The sequence below is a fragment of the Anastrepha ludens genome, chromosome 5, assembly GCF_028408465.1.
Source record: "Anastrepha ludens isolate Willacy chromosome 5, idAnaLude1.1, whole genome shotgun sequence".
NCBI classification, from domain to species: Eukaryota; Metazoa; Arthropoda; class Insecta; order Diptera; family Tephritidae; genus Anastrepha; species Anastrepha ludens.
In genome coordinates, this window is record NC_071501.1 from 29114516 (window position 1) to 29133469 (window position 18954).

General features: G+C 30.5%; 1 protein-coding gene across 2 annotated transcripts in view; it reads right to left on the reverse strand.

Annotated features, from left to right (window-relative positions):
- Positions 1 to 8550: 8550 nt before the first annotated feature.
- Positions 8551 to 18954, reverse strand: part of LOC128864555 (uncharacterized) — a 28633-nt gene continuing 18229 nt past the window's right edge. The window contains exons 6-10 of one of the 2 annotated variants that reach the window (XM_054104277.1): positions 18126 to 18600; positions 15161 to 15364; positions 12990 to 13143; positions 9271 to 9472; positions 9099 to 9191 (exon numbers count right to left, since the gene is read on the reverse strand). In XM_054104277.1, the coding sequence (XP_053960252.1) occupies positions 9181 to 9191; positions 9271 to 9472; positions 12990 to 13143; positions 15161 to 15364; positions 18126 to 18600 (1046 nt within the window). In that variant the 3' untranslated portion in view covers positions 9099 to 9180. Of the gene's footprint in view, positions 9473 to 12989; positions 13144 to 15160; positions 15365 to 18125; positions 18601 to 18954 lie in introns of both variants that reach the window. The other variant, XM_054104276.1, reaches the window with a different exon arrangement.

Genomic DNA, 18954 nt, shown 5'->3' on the forward strand with positions numbered 1-18954 from the left:
CTAACATACAGAAAAAATTCTGTAGAAAATATTTGTGTTTTTTCTGTTTATCTCTCCTTTTAATTTTTGTTTCTATTTTAAAAATTAATTTTATTTAATGGAAATTTTTTTAAATAGAAAAACAAATATTTTTTCGATAGAATTTTTTCCGTACTTAACAATAGATAAAGAATTAAAAAAAAATTGTTATTTTAAAATTTTTTCTTTTATTTAAAAACAATTTAATTTAATTTAATAAAAAAATATTAGTTGTAAAATAAGGATAAATAGGTGATTTTTTTTCTCTTTCACTTACTTTAATTTTTTTCTATTTTAAAGAATGGTTCTTTTTTTGAAATTAAAAAACAATTATTTTTCTAGTATTCTAGCGTTAGTGCACCAGCCTGCCACCTCAGAGGTTGGGTGTTCAAATCCCACGTAAGGCACGGTCAGGCGGCCTCGGTAGTCTAGCGTAAGTGCACTAGCCTGCCACCCCAGAGGTTAGGGGTTCGAATCCCACGTGAAGCACGGTTCTCGCACTTTTCCAAATTTACCTACTTTCCCTGTTTCTGTTTGTAGAAAAGAATCTCTTTCCTCAAACCCAAAAACGTATCCTTTCCATCCATTGTGGGTGCTAAAACAAGCAACAACAAAGAAAACTCATACAGTTACACATTGCATCAGTGGCTCCAGCAACGACAGATGGTCATTCCACTATTTAGGACTGATAGCGGTCAGGTTAATCATCTACCCTGTCAGAAAGCAAATAGATTAACGAAACCAACGCAAGACTGAGTCTTGTCGAGGCCCTATGCTCCCGAGAGGAGTGAATAAGGAGAAAAAAAATTACGGAGAAACTTCTGTACAAACTTAATTTTCTTTCCCTCTCTCTTATTTTTATATTTGTTTTTGTCTATTTAAAATAAAAAAAATTGTATTGGAAAACAATTTAATTTAAAATTAATAAAAAAATTATTTGTTATTGTAAAATACGGAAAAAATTCAGTGGAAAATATATTTGTTTTTCTCCTACTCTTATTTAAATTTTTTTTTCATTTTAAAAATTCCTTTTTTTTTATTTAAATTAAATAATAACTTATTTTTTAATTAAAAAGAAAACATTTTTCTCATTTCTTTCCAACAAATTTTTTTGAATCTAAGCTTTTTTAAATTGTTTTTTTCTTAAGACAAAAAAAAATTGTTTGGGGAACGAGTATTAATGAACCCCACTGTATTATTGTACATATTTAAATTATTATCTTTGTGAACTAAAACCATTTCTTTTTTGTCATATCTTTTTCTTCTCTAAATGTTATTGACATACATAAGTATGTATGTATTTCTATGCCCTTAAAGGTATAATCCAGAAGCTATCATAAAGAAGTGTTAAGCAAAATTGAAAATTATTATAAAATTTATATCAATTTAAAATTACATATTTTCCCCCTATAGCAAAATATTATAATATAGCCAAATTTGTAAGTCTTAACTAAGGTTCAAATGCTTTCTCTTTTTCTAAATACGTATTGTCTTTTCTAAAATTGGTAATAGTTATAATAAAATTTCACTCTCGAGTTAATGAAAACAATTTCGCCCATAAAACTTCAAGAATGCAATTTGTCGCTTACATTACATTTAGCTTTATTACACTCAGACGGATATTTTTCTCATCACTAAAAACATTTTCCACTTTGATTTGCAGACAGTGCAGTTGATACGATAAAATGGGAAACAAATTTTAATACTAAGACAGCCAAAAACTAGTATTTTTTTATCGAAAATAGTTCATTTCTTACACATTTATTTTTGCTTTTTTGCTAATGTTCAAAAGTAGTTTGTAACTAAAAAAAGTTTATTAATGAAATATATGTACATATATATACAATATTTTTTTTAATTAATAGGAATTTAATGTTCACTTATAATGTTAAGGATGCTTTTTGAATTTTAATATTAAAGCTTGAAATTTATTGCTCTTAAAAATTGTTCACAAAATGCCAAAATTTAAAACTTAGCATAATTGGATCTATACAAGTAAAAATTGGATCAATAAAATCAAAAAAAAAAATGAAAAAAGTAAGCTAAACCAAAAATCATAAATAAAATAAAATATAATTAAACATTAAAATAAAAGTAGAAATGAATATTTTAATAAAAATTATATTAAATTCTAATAAACATGAAATTCAAAACAAGAAAAAGTCAAGATAGAAATAAATATACAAGTAAGAGTAAAAATAAACTTCAAAATAAAATAGAAGTAAAAGTTAGAAAAAAGTTGGAAAAGTAAAAATTACAATAAATAAAAATAAAATTTTAAGCAAAATAAAAATTTTAAATAAAATAAAAGGGAAAATTAACGAAATATTAAAAATTTAAATAATAATAATAATAAAAAAAATAAGTGAAAATAAAAGCAAAAGGCAGAGTAAACACTTAATTAAAAATAGAAATATAAAAAAAGTTAAAACTAAAAAAAAAATTAATTTAAAAACAGAAATAAATAACAAATAAAAGCAAATTCAAAATTCTAAATAAAAATAGAAACATAAATAAAAGTAAAAGTTAAAGAAAAATAAAAATACAAAAGTAAAATTAATATTTAAAAATAAAAATAAAAGTATAATAAAAGGTTAGGTTAGGTTAGCCTGGTTGGCAACAAGCCACGTATAGACCTTTTGGTCCCTAGCGATACCAGATGGAGACCGACCTCTATGAATACCGACAGTAGAAATCATGTAGGATGTCAGCGCTTTCGGCGAATCTAAGCAGAGCTGGGAGATCCGCTTTTGAAAGGTCCTCCAGACCCTCAAACAATGAGGATCCCAGGCATTTTAAACGCGTTTTTAATAATGCCGGACAGACGCACAGAAGGTGTTCTAAAGTTTCCTCAACATCATCTCTGCGCTTCCTGCATTTGTTCGTGTGCAGCCAATAGATTATGACTTGTTAGCATACCTATGATAGTTCTGCAGTCCTTTCGCGAGAGCGTAAGTATGAATTGAGTCAGTGTTTTTGTCGTTAGTTCTACACATAACTTTTGCTGTTTGGCATGTGGTCAGATTAGTTCACCTAGCTTCCACTCACCTTTTCATGTAGTCGTCCGTTTCGTTGTATATTGTATTTAGCGGTTTTGGTATGTCGTTGTCTTGTTCAAAAGGTAGTCTAACAGCACATTTGGTATCTCATCTACTATTTCGTTCCCCATAATGCCTTTGTGACCAAGTACCCAGTAGATATGCAGCCTACTGTTTGCGGCTAGCCTTTCTATGGCCTCTCTGCTCCGTCGAACATTTTTGGTCTTAATACAAAATGAGCTTATTGATTTTATTGCTGCTTGACTGTCCACGTATATATTAATATTCTTGAGTTCTTTCTTGTTCTAGTGTAGGCTAGCTCCGGGGCTTTCACCACAGCAAAAACTTCCGCTTGGAAAATAATGCTGTGGTCTGGCAGCTTGATCGGCTGCCTTATCCCTAGTTTTGAGCAGTAAATGCCCGCTTTATAGATGTGAAAAGTTCTATGCCAGGCTTCATGCCTTTGTGCCATCCCTCCGCTTCAATTGTAGTGTGAAACCTTCTCTCCCAACTAAAGTACGGAGTCATGTAGTCTGTGCAACCTGACCTCCACTTTCCTATTGAGTTGTGACCGAAGGTTCTGCAGGTGAATACTTAATAGATCTCATTATAGTTTCTTTCTTATGTCTTCCAGTTCAGCATTGTTCCTAATGTAATAAATGCCATCTGCCAGTCTAAGCGGACCATAGATCTTTCGGAGCACTCTTCTTTCAAAACACATTAGCTGTCTCGTTAGCTTTCAACGACCATAGTTCACAGCCTTATGTAAGCACAGGTCTTATCAATGCTTTACACATTCTTAATTTTTACTGACTCGATAATATTTAAGATCTGAGCAATTTTAGATTTGCATTATATGCTTTGTTGGCTGCCCGTATTCTGTCATTGATTGCTATCGACATGTCCCACACTCCAGATCATTGGATACAATGTTTGAAATAAAGTTTAACATATAAACAATAATAAAAATAAAATCAGCAATAATAAATAAATAAAAACAAAATTAAAAGTAAAAATTAAAAGAATATTAATAATAACAAGAATAATAATAAAAAATATATAAGTATATTAAAAATACAAAAAATAAAAAAATAAAAAAGAGGAATAGTACAATAAATATTTATTTAAAAATAGAAAAATAATAAAAGCAAAAACTGAACTAACTAATACTAAAAACATGAATAAAAGCTAATGCAAAATATAAATAAAAAAATAAAATAAAACTTAAAATAAAAAGAAAAACTAAAAAAAGGATTAAAAAATAATAATAAATAAAAATTAATAAAATTAAAATGGGAATAAAAGTAAAAGATAAGTAAAAGTAAATATAAAAGTAAAAGTAAAAGTAAAAGTAAAAGTAAAAGTAAGGGTAATAGTAAAATAATAAATATATATATTATATATGTGTACTTATTCATTCCGTCATGTAAAGATGCAAAATAGGTGTGTAAATCCGGATCAAGATCAGCATCAGACGATGTAAAGAAAAACGGTTTGTAAAGAAAACTACTTTTTAATACACAAATACAACAAATACGTTGTGCGGCAAGGCAAGTGCATATTACACGACATTGACTGAAAGCCTACTAAGTCAGTCGAGAAATATTTTATATATCTCTACCTCATCTAGAGAGAAGCCGGACTCATTTTAACTGATCGATTTCCTGCTCTATAACCGGCACTCTCAACTCCCTAGGCTAAATAAACTCCTTCCTAGCAAAGAGTTCGTGAATATTCGATCCATAGCTACCATCTAGGTGTACAGGCATTCAGGGATTCGCACAAAGAATATAAATTTAGAATAAATCTTAGGAGTTGGTATGATTAAATTCTAAATTTTTAATATAAACGATTTTTTCGTTGTCTACCTAAAAAGTTAGTCCTTTTGGGCGCATTAAATATTTTTAATATCTTAGTTCAAAATATATTTTTTTGTTTAAACATAACAAAAACCAAAAGTTATGATTCACAACTCACAAATCTTTGTAGTTCGATGTTTTAATTACGCGCAGGGGTATAAATTATTTGCCAAAAATATTTCTAAATATTTCGTAAGGAACTTAATTTTTAGTCTGCCGCAAATGAGTTAATGCTTTCTGGAGTTTCGTAAGTGGTTATGAGGAACTATGAATTTTGAGTTTCTTTCGCGGAAATATTTTCTTCTAGACGTAATCCATTTCTTTCGCATGTTTTTATGTTAATTTTTAAAGCTTTCTTTTGATTTTAGGATAGTTTCTTTCGGTTTTTGTTTTTTTTTCTTTTTGTTTTGAGTTTGTAGCAACTGCACTGTCTACTTCGTTTGCTTTTTTAAATTTTTTTTATATTCTATGCTAACAACAAATACAGAGGCAACAGAGACAGAAGATATACCTAAGTATGATGTCTTGAGCAACTTTCGATTGCTTGTTTAGAATTTCATTTTGAATAATTTTTTATTGTTATTTTGGTTTTTTCTTTGTTTTACTCGCTCATCTTTTGTATGTATATATGCACATACAAATATATCTGTAATAAGCTGGTTAGGAGCGATAAGTTTTTATGATACACTCTCGCTATTGTTGCATATTTTGATATGTTGGCATATATTTATATGGTTTTTATTTGTTTAAAGTTTATATCCTTTTATGCTGCACTTACTTTACTTGAGCTTTGGTTAATGTTAAATGTTTGTTTTGAGAATTTTCACCAAAAAAAAATTAGAAAAAAATAAATTTACATATTTAAATATCTAAAGAAAATTTCTTAAAACCCAAAAAAAAAATAAAAAATATATTTGAAAAAGAAACATTTTTGTTTAAATAAAAAAAAAAATATTTAAAAAAATTTTAATAAAAAACAATTAAATATTTTAAGTTTAAAAAAATGTTTCATATTTATTTTTCAGAAATAAATTTCTTAAGCAAATTTCTGAAAACCCAGAAAAAATATTAAAAATATAAACATATTTTTGTAAATAAAAAAAATTCGGAAAAAAATTTTAATAAAAACCAAATAAATATTTTACTTTTCAAAAATAAATTTCTTACGCAAGCTTAAAAAAAAATATTTTTTGAAAATATGAGAATAATCTTTTAAATAAAAAACAACATAGCAAAAGAAATATTAATAGTTCATTTTCCTAAACACACAAACGTAAACAAATATTCCTAAAAACATTTTACTCAAAAATATTTGAAAAAAGTATCTGAAAAAATACTAAAAAAATGTGCATATATACACTTACATATGTATACATATGTGTTTAGATATGTTAAAAAAAATTTCGCCATATCAAATTATAAAAAAAAATTATATATTATTAATATAAATAAAATTTCTTAAGCAACTTAAAAAATATTAAAAATATAAAATAATTGTTTATATACAAAAATTTAAGATAAAAATATTTTATTAATCTAAATAAATTCTTTTAACCAAGTTAAAGAAATATTAAAAATATATATTAATATAATAAAAATATAAAATATTTGTTGTATAAAAAAATTTAAGATAAAAATATTTTATTAATCTAAATTAAATTTCTTAAGCAACTTAAAAAAATATTAAAATTATTTAATAAAAATACAAAATATTTGTTTATATTATATAAAAAAATTTAAGATAAAAATATTTTATTATTCTAACTCAATTTTCTTAAGCAACTTTAAAAAATTTAAAAATATATAATAAATATATAATATAAAATATTTTTGATATAAAATAATAAATAAACAAATATATTTAAAACAAAATAAAGAGTGGTTAAATATCAAGGGCCGGTGTTGATTTTGAATAAAATACAATATTTTAGGAAATTATTCTCATTTCTCTTTATTATGATAATATTGGTATGATTCAATTACGTATAGAACAAAATATTGGCCAAATAGCCACCGCGGCCTCGGCGGCACACCTCCACCCGGTGGTCCAAATTTTTGATGACACTGAGGCATAATTGAGGTTCTATGCCGTTAATGTGCCGAATTATCTCATCCTTTAGCTCTGGAATTGTTGCTGGCTGATCGACGTACACCTTTTCTTTCAAATAACCCCAAACAAAGAAGTCCAACGGTGGCAAATCACATGATCTGCGACGTGAGATTATTCGGCCATCAAATTTTCGCGCAAAAGAGCCATTGTTTCATTAGCTGTGTGACAAGTGGCACCGTCCTGTTGAAACCACATATCGTGCACATCCATATCTTCCATTTCGGGCCATAAAAAGTTCGTTATCATCTCACGATAGCGAACACTATTCACAGTGACGGTCAGGCAGTCATTTTTGGAAAAAATACGGCCCAATGATGCCGCCGGCCCATAAACCGCACCAAACAGTCACTCTTTGTTGGTGCATTGGTTTTTCGGCAATCACTCTTGGATTATCATTCGCCCAAATGTTTCCTCACGAAGTGCGCGATATGCATTTTGATTTGAACGCCCGTTTTCATAATAAGCCTGAATAACTTTAACGCGTTGCTCGATTGTACAATATATCTTTCCACAGTTCAAATTGAGATAGACTGAAATTGAAAAATGACAAATGAAATGCAGAAAAAAACTGACGTGTGGTTCACATTCAATATCGGCCGTTGAAATTTAATCACCCTTTATTAGAAAAAAATGTACACCTTCTAAATGTTAAGAAAAATAAAAATTCGTTTAAAAAAATTAAAAGTACATTCGCAAGCAATGTAATAAAATATATATGTCCTTTAATGTGTAATGTTTCATTTGGGAATTTTTGCATAGAAAATTATATAAAAGATGCTAAAAAAAATTTAAATACCTACTTGGTTTTTCTGAAATAAATTTCTTTGAGAATCTCAAAAACAAAAATAGTTTATTAAATACATAAAAATATTACTTTCAATAAAAAAATTGGAAAAGAAATATTTTATAATATCTTAGTTTTCTAAAATAAATTTCTTAAGAAACGTAAAAAATGTATTAAAAAATTTAATAAAATCAAAAAAATTTATATTTTTTTAATTTGAAAAGAATTTTTAATTTTTTAATTTAAATTTTAAATTTTTAAACAACTTAAAAAAGTATATTATTAGAAAAATAAAAAAAATATTTTAATTGTTTTATTTTTTTTAATTTATTTTCAAATGTTAAACAAATATATATATTTGCATAAAAGATATGGTGTTACAAAAAATAATATTAAAATAAAATTTATGTTCCTTTTAACAAACTACTTTTCAGCAGTATTTTTCAGAAATAAATTTCTTAAAGAATCTCAAAAAAATATTTTATTAAAAATATAAAAATATTATTTTCAATAAAAAAATTAAAAAAAAAGTTTATTAGATCAGTTTCCTAGGGAAACGAAAAAATATTCTTAAAAAAAATGTATTCAAAAAATTGTATTAAATCAATTTTTAAAACAACTATACTCTTTTATTATTTTTAGAAATATATAAAAAAAATTTATGTTTTTCTAATTTTTTTTAAATTTATTAACAAATGTTAAAAAAAATATAAATTTGTATAAAAGATATGGTGCTACAAAAGGAAATTTTGAAATAATATTTACGTTCCTTTTAAATAACTACTTTTTCAGTAGCTCGACAAAAGCCTTTACACTTTTCGCAAATTGGCACAATAATATTTTTTTTTAATGTACATAATTTTTTCTTAAAAACATTCCCCTTTCATGCAAAATCTGCCTTTAAGCAAATGCAGGTAAAATACTTTCCCCCTTCCTCTTGGTTTTGCGTTGTGTTTTTTGTTTCTTTCCTCTGTTTTGTTTAGAAGCAAATTATTCTGTTGCTTAAAAATTTCCATACATTTTACAAATTTGCCGATCATTAAATTTAAAAAAGAAATTATTTTCTTTTATTTTCTCCCTCCCCCACCACTTAAGTGTCCATATACTCGACACGCGCTATCGGCAAACCCTCTTCGTCCTGCTCGAAGACAACAACTTTACGTTTCTTGCGTTTCACTTTGTATTCCGCATGCGTGGGTCTTGCCGTTGGATCGATGCTGTTACCGTTACTTAACGCTGCTGATTTATTTATCGTCGTCACACTATTTCTAGAATTACTGTTACTCTCTCGATCGTTGTCTCGTTTCGATTTGACATTCGCTATCGTTTTTATTCGTTCGTCATCGCTTAGGCTTGCTGTGCGTTTCTTATTCACGCCATTACTGTTTTTGTTATTGTTATTATTATTGTTCGCTTTATTATCTGTACCTTGGTCCCTTTCGTTTTCCTTCAACAACTCACCTGTGCTTTGTGATTGCTGCTTTCGTTGTTGTTGTCGCTGATCTTGTGGTAATTCATTTGGTAGCGCTGGCAGATCGCAACGTTTTTTCAAGTGTTTATAAACGAGTTCAACTCGTTCCACCAAACGATTTACATATTTCGTTGCTGTTCGATCTACCACCGAGGGTGCCTTGATGCAATCGTTGCCACCGAATTCACAAACCTATAAAGAAATTACAGATAGGAAAGAAATGTTTAGAGTTAGCACTTTTTGAAGTGAAAACTTCTTTAGAATCGTTGGGAGTGATTTGAGACTCGATGAAACGAAAAAGCGACACTACGAAGCGTTATATGTTGATATACGTATATGTGTGTGGCTGCGTACTGCTGAGCCACGCTAGTATAGTGAGTATTGTAGTATTTATACTACACCTATTACTTGCTTTGGAGTTTAGTTCAAGTGTTTGTATGTATGCTAGTACGTATGTATGCGGAGCCACGGTGAGCGAGAAGGCATTATGTATACCTATATAACACATTATCTAATACTTGCTTAGACCAAGCGTCCTACGAATGTTTGCGTGTATGTTAGTACGTCTGTGTAATATACGCGTTACGACGCTCATAATAGCAACCGCGTGTGCTGTCTTGCGTCCGTATTTTTATATTCGTAAATATTTTCATTTTTAAATATTTGCCGCAATTGCAGGCGATGTTGCAATATACCACAATCAAAATGACGGTGCTCGTATTGTAACTCCACAGATAGATCTGAATGAATTTAAGTGGCGACTTTAACGTAAATTTTGCTTTGGACACAGCGGTTCCTTTAATTGACTCTCTCAATACAACATTCAATTTAAAAATGTGTAACAATCGCACTGAATCGACAACACGATCAAAAACAACAATTGACGCGGTATTTCAAAGATATGGTGACAACATCGAAACCAAAGCATTTGTATCATATTTTAGCTATCATAAGCCACTAGTATCATTTGTTGAAATTGAAAACATTGGGGATGAATAATAATAAAATGAAGAAAATAAAATATGAACTTTATAATAATATTATAATGAACCTATAATTATCCCGCTCCTAATGCTGCTTTCGTCTCATTCTCTCTCAGTTTGTTTTACGAAAGGTTTCACTTCTATCGCGTCTAACGGTTAGACTGGTATTTTTTTTTGTGTTGAAGAGAGCAAAAAATAAGGAGCCGGAAGACAGATTGAGTTTTATCTTATCGTGTGTTATCTCAAAAGCAGAAGCAGGACCCTCAAAGCGCTGAAGATCCTACGTCACTAAATTTTCAAACTCATAACGGTGATTACCGGTCACTGGGTGATCGGAACCCATGCGGAAAGCTTGGATTTCCGTACCACCTCCCTTGTAGAAGCTGTGGGGATCCGGCAGAGAAAGACACTGTTGAACACTTTCTTTACAAATGTACGGGTCTGGGGATAGGCTCTTGGGGAGCCTATGTGCCCCTCGGGGATAGTTTGAGTCAGTTCTCCAGCCTAAATTCCGTTTATCTCCTCCATTACATCAACAGTAGGGATGGCTGTAAATGGTTTTCTTCAGTTTTTGGTATTTTTTGCAGGGAGTCGTCTACATTATTGTATCAAAACGGCACTCTAGTGCTATTTGTAGTGTACCCGTGGTACTCTTGCCATTTAACCTGCCTACCTAACGTTGAATTTAGTCATTTCACCCAGTATGTGCATCTCAGCTCTTAAACATGGGGAGTATAATCCCCTACCTATAGAGTGGTAGTTATATTAGTTAGAATTTTGGGATGGACTCGTTTAATTATTTATTGGAAATCATTAGCCCGATATGTGAAGGAGGTTATAGCTTAGAATTGGAAATCATTAGCCCGATATGTGAAGGAGGTTATAGTTTAGAATAGGTTGAATTAGATAGTTCGCAGAATGGATTAGGGTTCGCGAAACGGAGCTTAGATGTTTTAAACAAGCCTTGTGTTAACCGGAAAGTTAAGCAGCAGATATCGAGACGATTTCAACACATCTCCATCCAGACTGATACCACAATGGAGTCTACAAAGTTATGTAGAGTCTCAACGGATAGATTTTCATTAGCTGTTACCCGGTTACCCACACTACTAGAAGGGAAGCAATTACTGATAATAGCCTTTATACTCTTTACATACAGACAGATAAATTATTTCATAAGCTCGTTTAGAATTTCACACTTTTGATGCAAAGGAAAGACTGAGCCCACCGTGTTCGTGGACGACAAAAAGGCCTCGAAGTTTTATTGAGCCTCACATCACAGATTTTCATCGAACAGTGCTCAGTTTACCCTTACGACAAGAGAATATTCCTCTTGTAGCTGGTGAGTAGTTACTCTTTAAAAGTTAGAAGCCTATTTAAGGCGAATGAATGAAATACTAAGCGTATTGTAATCGCGGTCATATGCGCGCTGAAAGTGAACGAACTATCGAAAATTACTCTCAGTAGGTAGTTAGGAAGGAGGCCTAGTGGTTGCTAATACATATGACACTCTCAGTAATTAGGGTTTTTTACAGTCAGTGTTGTCTGTGTGTTATCGATTTGAATGTTGCGTACAAGTTTGATATATTTCCTTCTTAATGCAGAAGTTGATATTATAAGGAAAGAAGTAAGGCGCCTTACAGTGAAGAAGCGAATAAAATCTAATAGCTGACGATTTACCTTTGCACACAAGCACTCATTTTATTACGGACGTATAGCATAGAACGGATTATGGTGTTAGTGAAACTTCATCTGATGATTGGGCAAGCTTCGAGGTGTAGAACTTTACCGGTACTGGGGAAATAAAACCACCCTGCTGTTTGTATTATAATACCACCCTGATCAAAGAGTTCCCGGATCAACCGCTAGGTGAAGCTCAAAGTCACCTCATTTGAGTTCTGGTTTTTTCTTGTTACATTCCACATCTGTGATAAACCTTCCTACCGAAATTTTATCGCCATTGCTTGACATTTGTAAAAATTACGCCGGTTTGAGTGAGTCTCCCTTTTATGAGTCCGACAGGAAACCCAGACATCAGACAAGTGAGTGGAGAGCTTCGAAAGAAACAAGACAAAAAAACAAAACACGTCGTTTTCAGTCATAAAAATAGCGATGCTCACGGTTTTTATGGATTACAACGGTTTTGTACACCACGGATTTTTGTCAGAAGGTCAGACGCCACACGACGTCAACGTAAAGCAATTCGCCAAAAAAGAAAATATTTGCGGGAAGAGAACCCATGGACTTTGTGTCATGATAACGCGCCATTGCACACTGACGCCATTATCGGCGAATTTTTGACCAAGCACGAAACAAATACCATTCAACTGACTACCTGCGGTTTCTTTCTGTTTGATCGAGTCAAAAATCACGATGGGGACCGCGTTTAACAATCGATAGGAAGTAATCGAAAAATCGAAGACGGCTCTGATGGCTATACCGAAAATGGAGTTTCAGAAAACTTTACAGGTGAATCAAACGCTGGCATAAGTGCGTTTCAGTTGATCGGCAGCACTTTGAAGGCGATAATATCATTTTTTAGGAATAAATTTGTATTTTGAATTTTCTGAATATATTTAGAGAACTTTTTGATCAACGTGTATATGGTTCTGAAAATCTCTCAAGTTTTTCTCAAAGTCTTTTCGAAAATAAAGTCTTGACATACCACCTGATTCTGAATAATGGTCTGTAAGTAGTATTTAGTATTAGTAATTTTATCCACTTACTCGATAATGTTGCAAAATGCCATCAGTTGGTGGTACATTTAATGATCCTTTTGCCGGCGAAAATTCCCAAACAAAATGGTTGCCAGCTTCGATAACCGATTCCGGCTTACAAATGTATTTAGAACGTTGTTTTTGGGGATGGAGTTTTAGGCGCCTAAAAATAAGTAAAGAAATGATAAAAGTGAACATCAAGTGAAATAATGGAGTGAGAAAAGGTATAGCTTAAGTGCTTAGTTCTGCCATAAGTTTTGTTACAAGTTAAGCTCATTATAGATATGAAATTATAATACTTTTTTTAATGAAGTTAGTTTTATTTAATCTTGTAGATATGATTTTAAATTTTCATTTGAAATGATCTTCAAATGATGGCCTAATCTAATAGCTATTGCAGCACGCCCGACTTCCATGGGTATTAAAGTCGCTGCGCGAACCAAAATTGTGTGAGACTCTCCAAATTTCTGTGAGGTCTTCGACCTTCCAATTCTACCCACAAATTATAGTCCAATGGATTCAGATCTGGACTTTCAGACGACCAATCCTCCGCGGCTATGGAATATTGTTTTTTAGCCACTGCTGGGGCGGAATCTTGCTTGAAGATCCAACACTCTCCATTGAAGGGAGTGCTGCTCAACTGCTTCACCATGTCTTCTAAGACATTCTCCTGGTACACTTTTGCTCCGGTCTGAACCCCTTTTTTCGCAGATATGAAGAGTTGTAACGCCACTACAAGACACTCGCCACCAAACGATCATGGAGACTGGATGGATGAACCCTTGAAACAACACTTTTCGTGTCTTTAGAAGTTTTACCATAGGCTTTGTTGTTTTGCTTATTATTAAAAACTTTTTCAACACTGAAATTTTCTCATCTGTGAAAAAAATATTTTCTCTGTTAAGTCTAATTTTCTTCAAGCGCGTTGTCAAAAGATCACCAGTTGACCGACGGAAGGCTTTCGTGTGGAGATCATCTCTAAATTAGTCTTGACATGGATTTGCATTTTCCTGGACATGATTCTCCGCTTTCTAAAGCAGATTTCTGTGAATTCTTTCTCGAACTGCCTTGTGGCTGCACTGGTCCGAACCACGTGAGGACGACCACTTCTTTTTCTGTCTATCACTTCAGACGTTTCAAATATTCTTGAAATATTCAGTTTTTTCAGCAGTTGGTAAATCTGACTTCAACTTTTACCACACTTTTGTAATGCAATCACTGCAATGCGATTTTCTTTAGTTCCCCACTCCATTGTTAACAAGCGAAATTTGCCGCGAAACTGAGTTAATTTATGAGTAGACAATTCATACGAAAACAAGCAAAAATAACGAAATAGAAAAGGCTAAGTATATTCAGGACTTACAAATAGTTTTTCAGGACATTTTCCATATTCTTAGAATTTCTGAAAACCTTATTGCTTCCCAGGAAAATAAAAAAAACACATAAAACACCAAAAAGGTTTTCTGCAGTTAAATGTTTCGTAAGCTAAAGAAGCAGCGCAACGATGCAATTCAAAACCTTTCGGAACAAATTAATAGCACGAAGAGCAGCTCTTATTATTATTATTATTGCATTGTGGAACGCACTGCGACTTCTGATGTGGGATATTGCGCTTGACTGCTAGCCTAAAATTGTTGGCTTCAAATGAATTTGAGTACCTCATCAGGCGTTTTGCTCCATTCTATAATAAATTTAGCCGCCTAGGTGTATGAGTCTCCGTCTTTAGAGAGCTGCATATTCGCAGAGAATGTGATCTAGATAAACTAATAACCCTTAAGAGTTTATTAAAGGATATTTAACTCTTATTTTCCTTTTATCTACAAAGCCTTTTTATTTAAAAAATGCATTTGCAGCTTTCGCCACTCAATTCGACTGATTATGGACTGCTATTGGCACTAAGAAAATACTTCGTTACTAAAATTTTTTTACATTAAACCACCTCGTTTTTATCAGACCAACAAACTCACTTTAGTAAGACATTATCCGTTTCACTCAGCAAACCCCTCATTTCCACTTAAATTACAATCGCGGAAACCATAATTACCAACACTTAATGTAGTTGTTTATTTGCCGGCTTCTTGCTGAAGTTCTTGAATTTATTAGTCGCAACTCATGCGCCAATATTCGATTGAATGGTGCACAGCTGCATACATTCAAACTTAATCCGTTTATGTACTCACCTGCGCGTCTTTCGTTGTGTCACCAATGAGGCGCGTAGTCCGGGGTTTTTATGGGCGTATGGCTGTTGTTGTTGTTGTTCCTGCGATAGCATCTGCGAGTGGCTTTGCAATATCAACGGATCGTCGGGGAATTGTAGATAGAAGAAGGCATTTTGAAAGGAGTAGGCGCCAAGATTGCGATAACGGAAGCGATGATTGAGCGAGCTGAACAGCAACAACAAAGTAAATAAGATAAGACATTACAAGTTACAAAATGACTATTCCATATAAGATATGCTTGTAAACAATTGAGCGAAGGAGTTGATTTGAGGTTAAGCTGCAAAGCAGGCAGCTCGAAGCAATTAGTGCAGATATTATGTTAATGTTAATAGTCTGTCTGTTTGTGTGATAGGCGGCTACTTCCACTGCCATCATCGAAGAAAGCAGCGCAGTGATGTTGGCTGCAGCAAGCGCACACACATCTACAATGCAAACACGTGCCATGTACCTACGCAGGGCATCAGCTGCTGCCTTATAGGCAGCATATTTGTGCGTATATACATACATACATACATTGGTGTTCACAATAAAAGCAGCGCGACGTATTACAAAGTTTAGAATATTTATTTAATTGTTGCTTCTTTTTTTGTTATTTTTGTTCAACGACATATTTCATTCTACAGAAAAAGCAAGACTTTGTACAAAATTAAAATAAACACATTAAAAAAAACTTGCATAAAAATTTCAATATTTTTAGTCAGAGTTTTTAAGAAGATTCAACATTTTAGATGCAGTTTTATAGCCTATGCAATTTTAGTGTAGCGCTAGTTGAAATATTTCACTGATTTTTATAATTTTTTCCACTACCGATGTTATTTATTTTCTTGCATATAACGAATGCTCAAAGTTTTATTAAAATAAAATTGTCAAAAATCTATGCACCATTTTACCACTTCAAGCTTGCACTTTATTATAGCAAATTCAATGGGCTATCAAGCTGCATACCTAAACTTTATCTATATTTAGATGCTTAAAAAATTTTAAATTTTTCAAAAAAATGCTTAACCAATAAAAAAAATTTAAATTTTTTTAAGAAAAAAATTAAAAAAATAAAATTGTTTTAGAAAACAATTAAAAAACTAAAATTTTTTTTAGGAAAATTTGCTGGTTAAAAAGTTTGAATATTTTCAAAAAAATTTTAGAGAAAAAGAATTAAAAAAACCATTTTAGGAAAACAAAAATTACAAGATTACAAATTTTTTTAACAGCATATTCTGAAATATTTTAAAATCTATAATCTTTAAATCTAAAAAATTTTAATTTTTTTTCCCAAAAATTTTTTTTTAGAATTTGAAATTTTTATAAGAAAAAAATTAAATTTTTTTAGAAATAAATTTTAAAATTTTCTTAGAGAAAAATTAAAATTTCAAAATTTGTTTAGGTAAAAATTGAAATTTTAAAATTTTTTTAAAGAAAAATTTAATTTTTAGAGAAAATTGCTAGTTGAAAAATTTGAAATTTTTCTAGAAATATTAAATTTTTTTTTAGAAAAATTTCAAATTCTAAAAAAAAATGTTTGGGAAAAGAAATTACATTTTTTTCTAAATTGGTTTTTTTTTTAAATTTTTTTTAGAAAAATTTGTTGGTTAAAAAGTTTGAATTTTTTCAAAAACATTTTAGAGAAAAAGAATTAAAAACAATTTTTAAGAAAACAAAAATTACAAGGTTAAACATTTTTTCACCAGCATATTCTGAAATTTTTTAAAATCGAAAATTTTTAAATCTAAAAAATTTAAATTTTTTTCCCAAAAATTTTGTTTAGAATTTGAAATTTTTCTAAGAAAAAAATTAAATTTATTTAGAAATAAATTTTAAAATTTTCTTAGAGAAAAATTAAAATTTTAAAATTTGTTTAGGTAAAAATTAAAGTTTTAAAATTTGTTTAGGTAAAAATTAAAATTAAAAAAAAAATTTAATTTTTAGAGAAATTTGTTGGTTGAAAAATTTGAAATTTTTCCAGAAATATTAAATGTTTTTTTTAGAAAAATTTCAAATTCTAAAAAGAATGTTTGGGAAAAGAAATTAAATTTTTTTTTCTAAATTTGTTTTTTTTAATTTTTTCTTTAGAAAAATTTCAGTTTTTTTAACCAACATATTTATGTAGATAAATTCTGGGTATACAACTGGTTAAAAAATTTGAAATTTTTTCAAATTATATTAAAAAAAATTAATTTTTTTTAGAATTTGAAATTTAAAAAAAAAAAAATTTATTAGAAAAAAATTTTTAAATTTCTTAAGAAAAAATTTTAAATTCGAAAATTTTTTTAGAGAAAAATTTAAATTAAAAAAAAATTTTGCTGCTTGAAAAAATTATTTTTTTTAATAAAACTTTAATTTTTCAATTTTTCTCTAATCAAATTTTTTTAAGTTTTTTCTCAAAAAATTTAATTTTAAATTAAAAAAAATTTTTTTTTTTAGAAAAATTTCAAATTCTAAAATAAATGTTTGAGACAAAAAATTTTATTTTTTTAGATTTAAAAAAAATTCAAATTAAAAATTTTTATCCAGCTGTATACCCAAAATTTATCTAAATATGTTGGTTTTTAAATTTTTGAAAGTTTTATGAGACAAATTTTTAGAGAGAAAGAATTAAAAAAAAGTGTAGAAAAAAAAATTGTAAAATTTAAAATTTTTTCACCAGCATATTTAGTTAAATTCTGGGTATACAGCTTTATAGCCCATGGAATTTAGTATAATAAGTGTAAGTATTTTTTTCCTAAAAAAATTAAATTTTGTACTGTCTGAGTTTGAGTCGTTTTTGTTGAAGCATAATTAAATTGTTATAAAAAAGTAAAAAAAAAATATATAATTAGTATAAAAAAATATTACTACTATTTTTGCAAACACCGCTGTACACATCCACTTGCTTCTGCTTGTCTGCGTGCCTGCTAGCCTAACGGTGTTTGCGTATTTTGTTGTTACTTACTTAATTAATTCGTTGAGCGTGTCGTTGTGGCGTGGCACAATGAATTCATCCAAATCCACCATCGCTAAATATCGGTAGCGATGCATTGTGCGGTAGAGGCAATCGTTGAGTGCCGCGAAGAGTCCCTCTGTGCGTATTTCCTTTTGTGAGCGCATACGCAAATTCCACGGCAGGATATTAATCGTTGGCTTAGCAAAGTGTGTACTTTTGTAACGCCTCACCGATGGCAATGTTGGTTGTAAAGGTGGTTTTGGTGGAAGTTGCGGTGGTGGTGGTGGTGGTGGCTGCAACGCGCCGGTTACTTCACCTTCAAACGCTGTAGCTGCTGTCGGCCGTGTTTGCAGAGTTGAATCTGAACCTGAGGCAGCCGTGTGATTGGCACTCACACTGTTGCTTTTGTGGTCGACACCATTACCGTCGTTGTCTTTGTTATAATTGTTATTGGTATTGAGATTGTAGTAACCACTAAGCACAGCTGGGTCGTTTATAATTAAGAAAGGCATGGCAAAGAAATACAAAGAACAAGAAAAGATGTTGAGTTTAAATTGGAATTTAAGTTTACGTTTTCTACTTCCGAATATATACAAGAAAATTGCTGAAACCTTATAATATTATTCAAGAAGTAATTTCGCTTGAAAGATCCAACATTAAGTTACTAGCAATAATAGAGGATGAGAGCCAATTTACATGATGACTTTTCACCCTGGATGGTAGTTTGCTTTCATTGAACTCACATTTTCGTATTCTTATTCAAACAGAGTACTTTGGGCTCGCGCTAACGAACGAAAGAACCACAGCAAATTATCACCAACATCCAAAAAAAAAATCC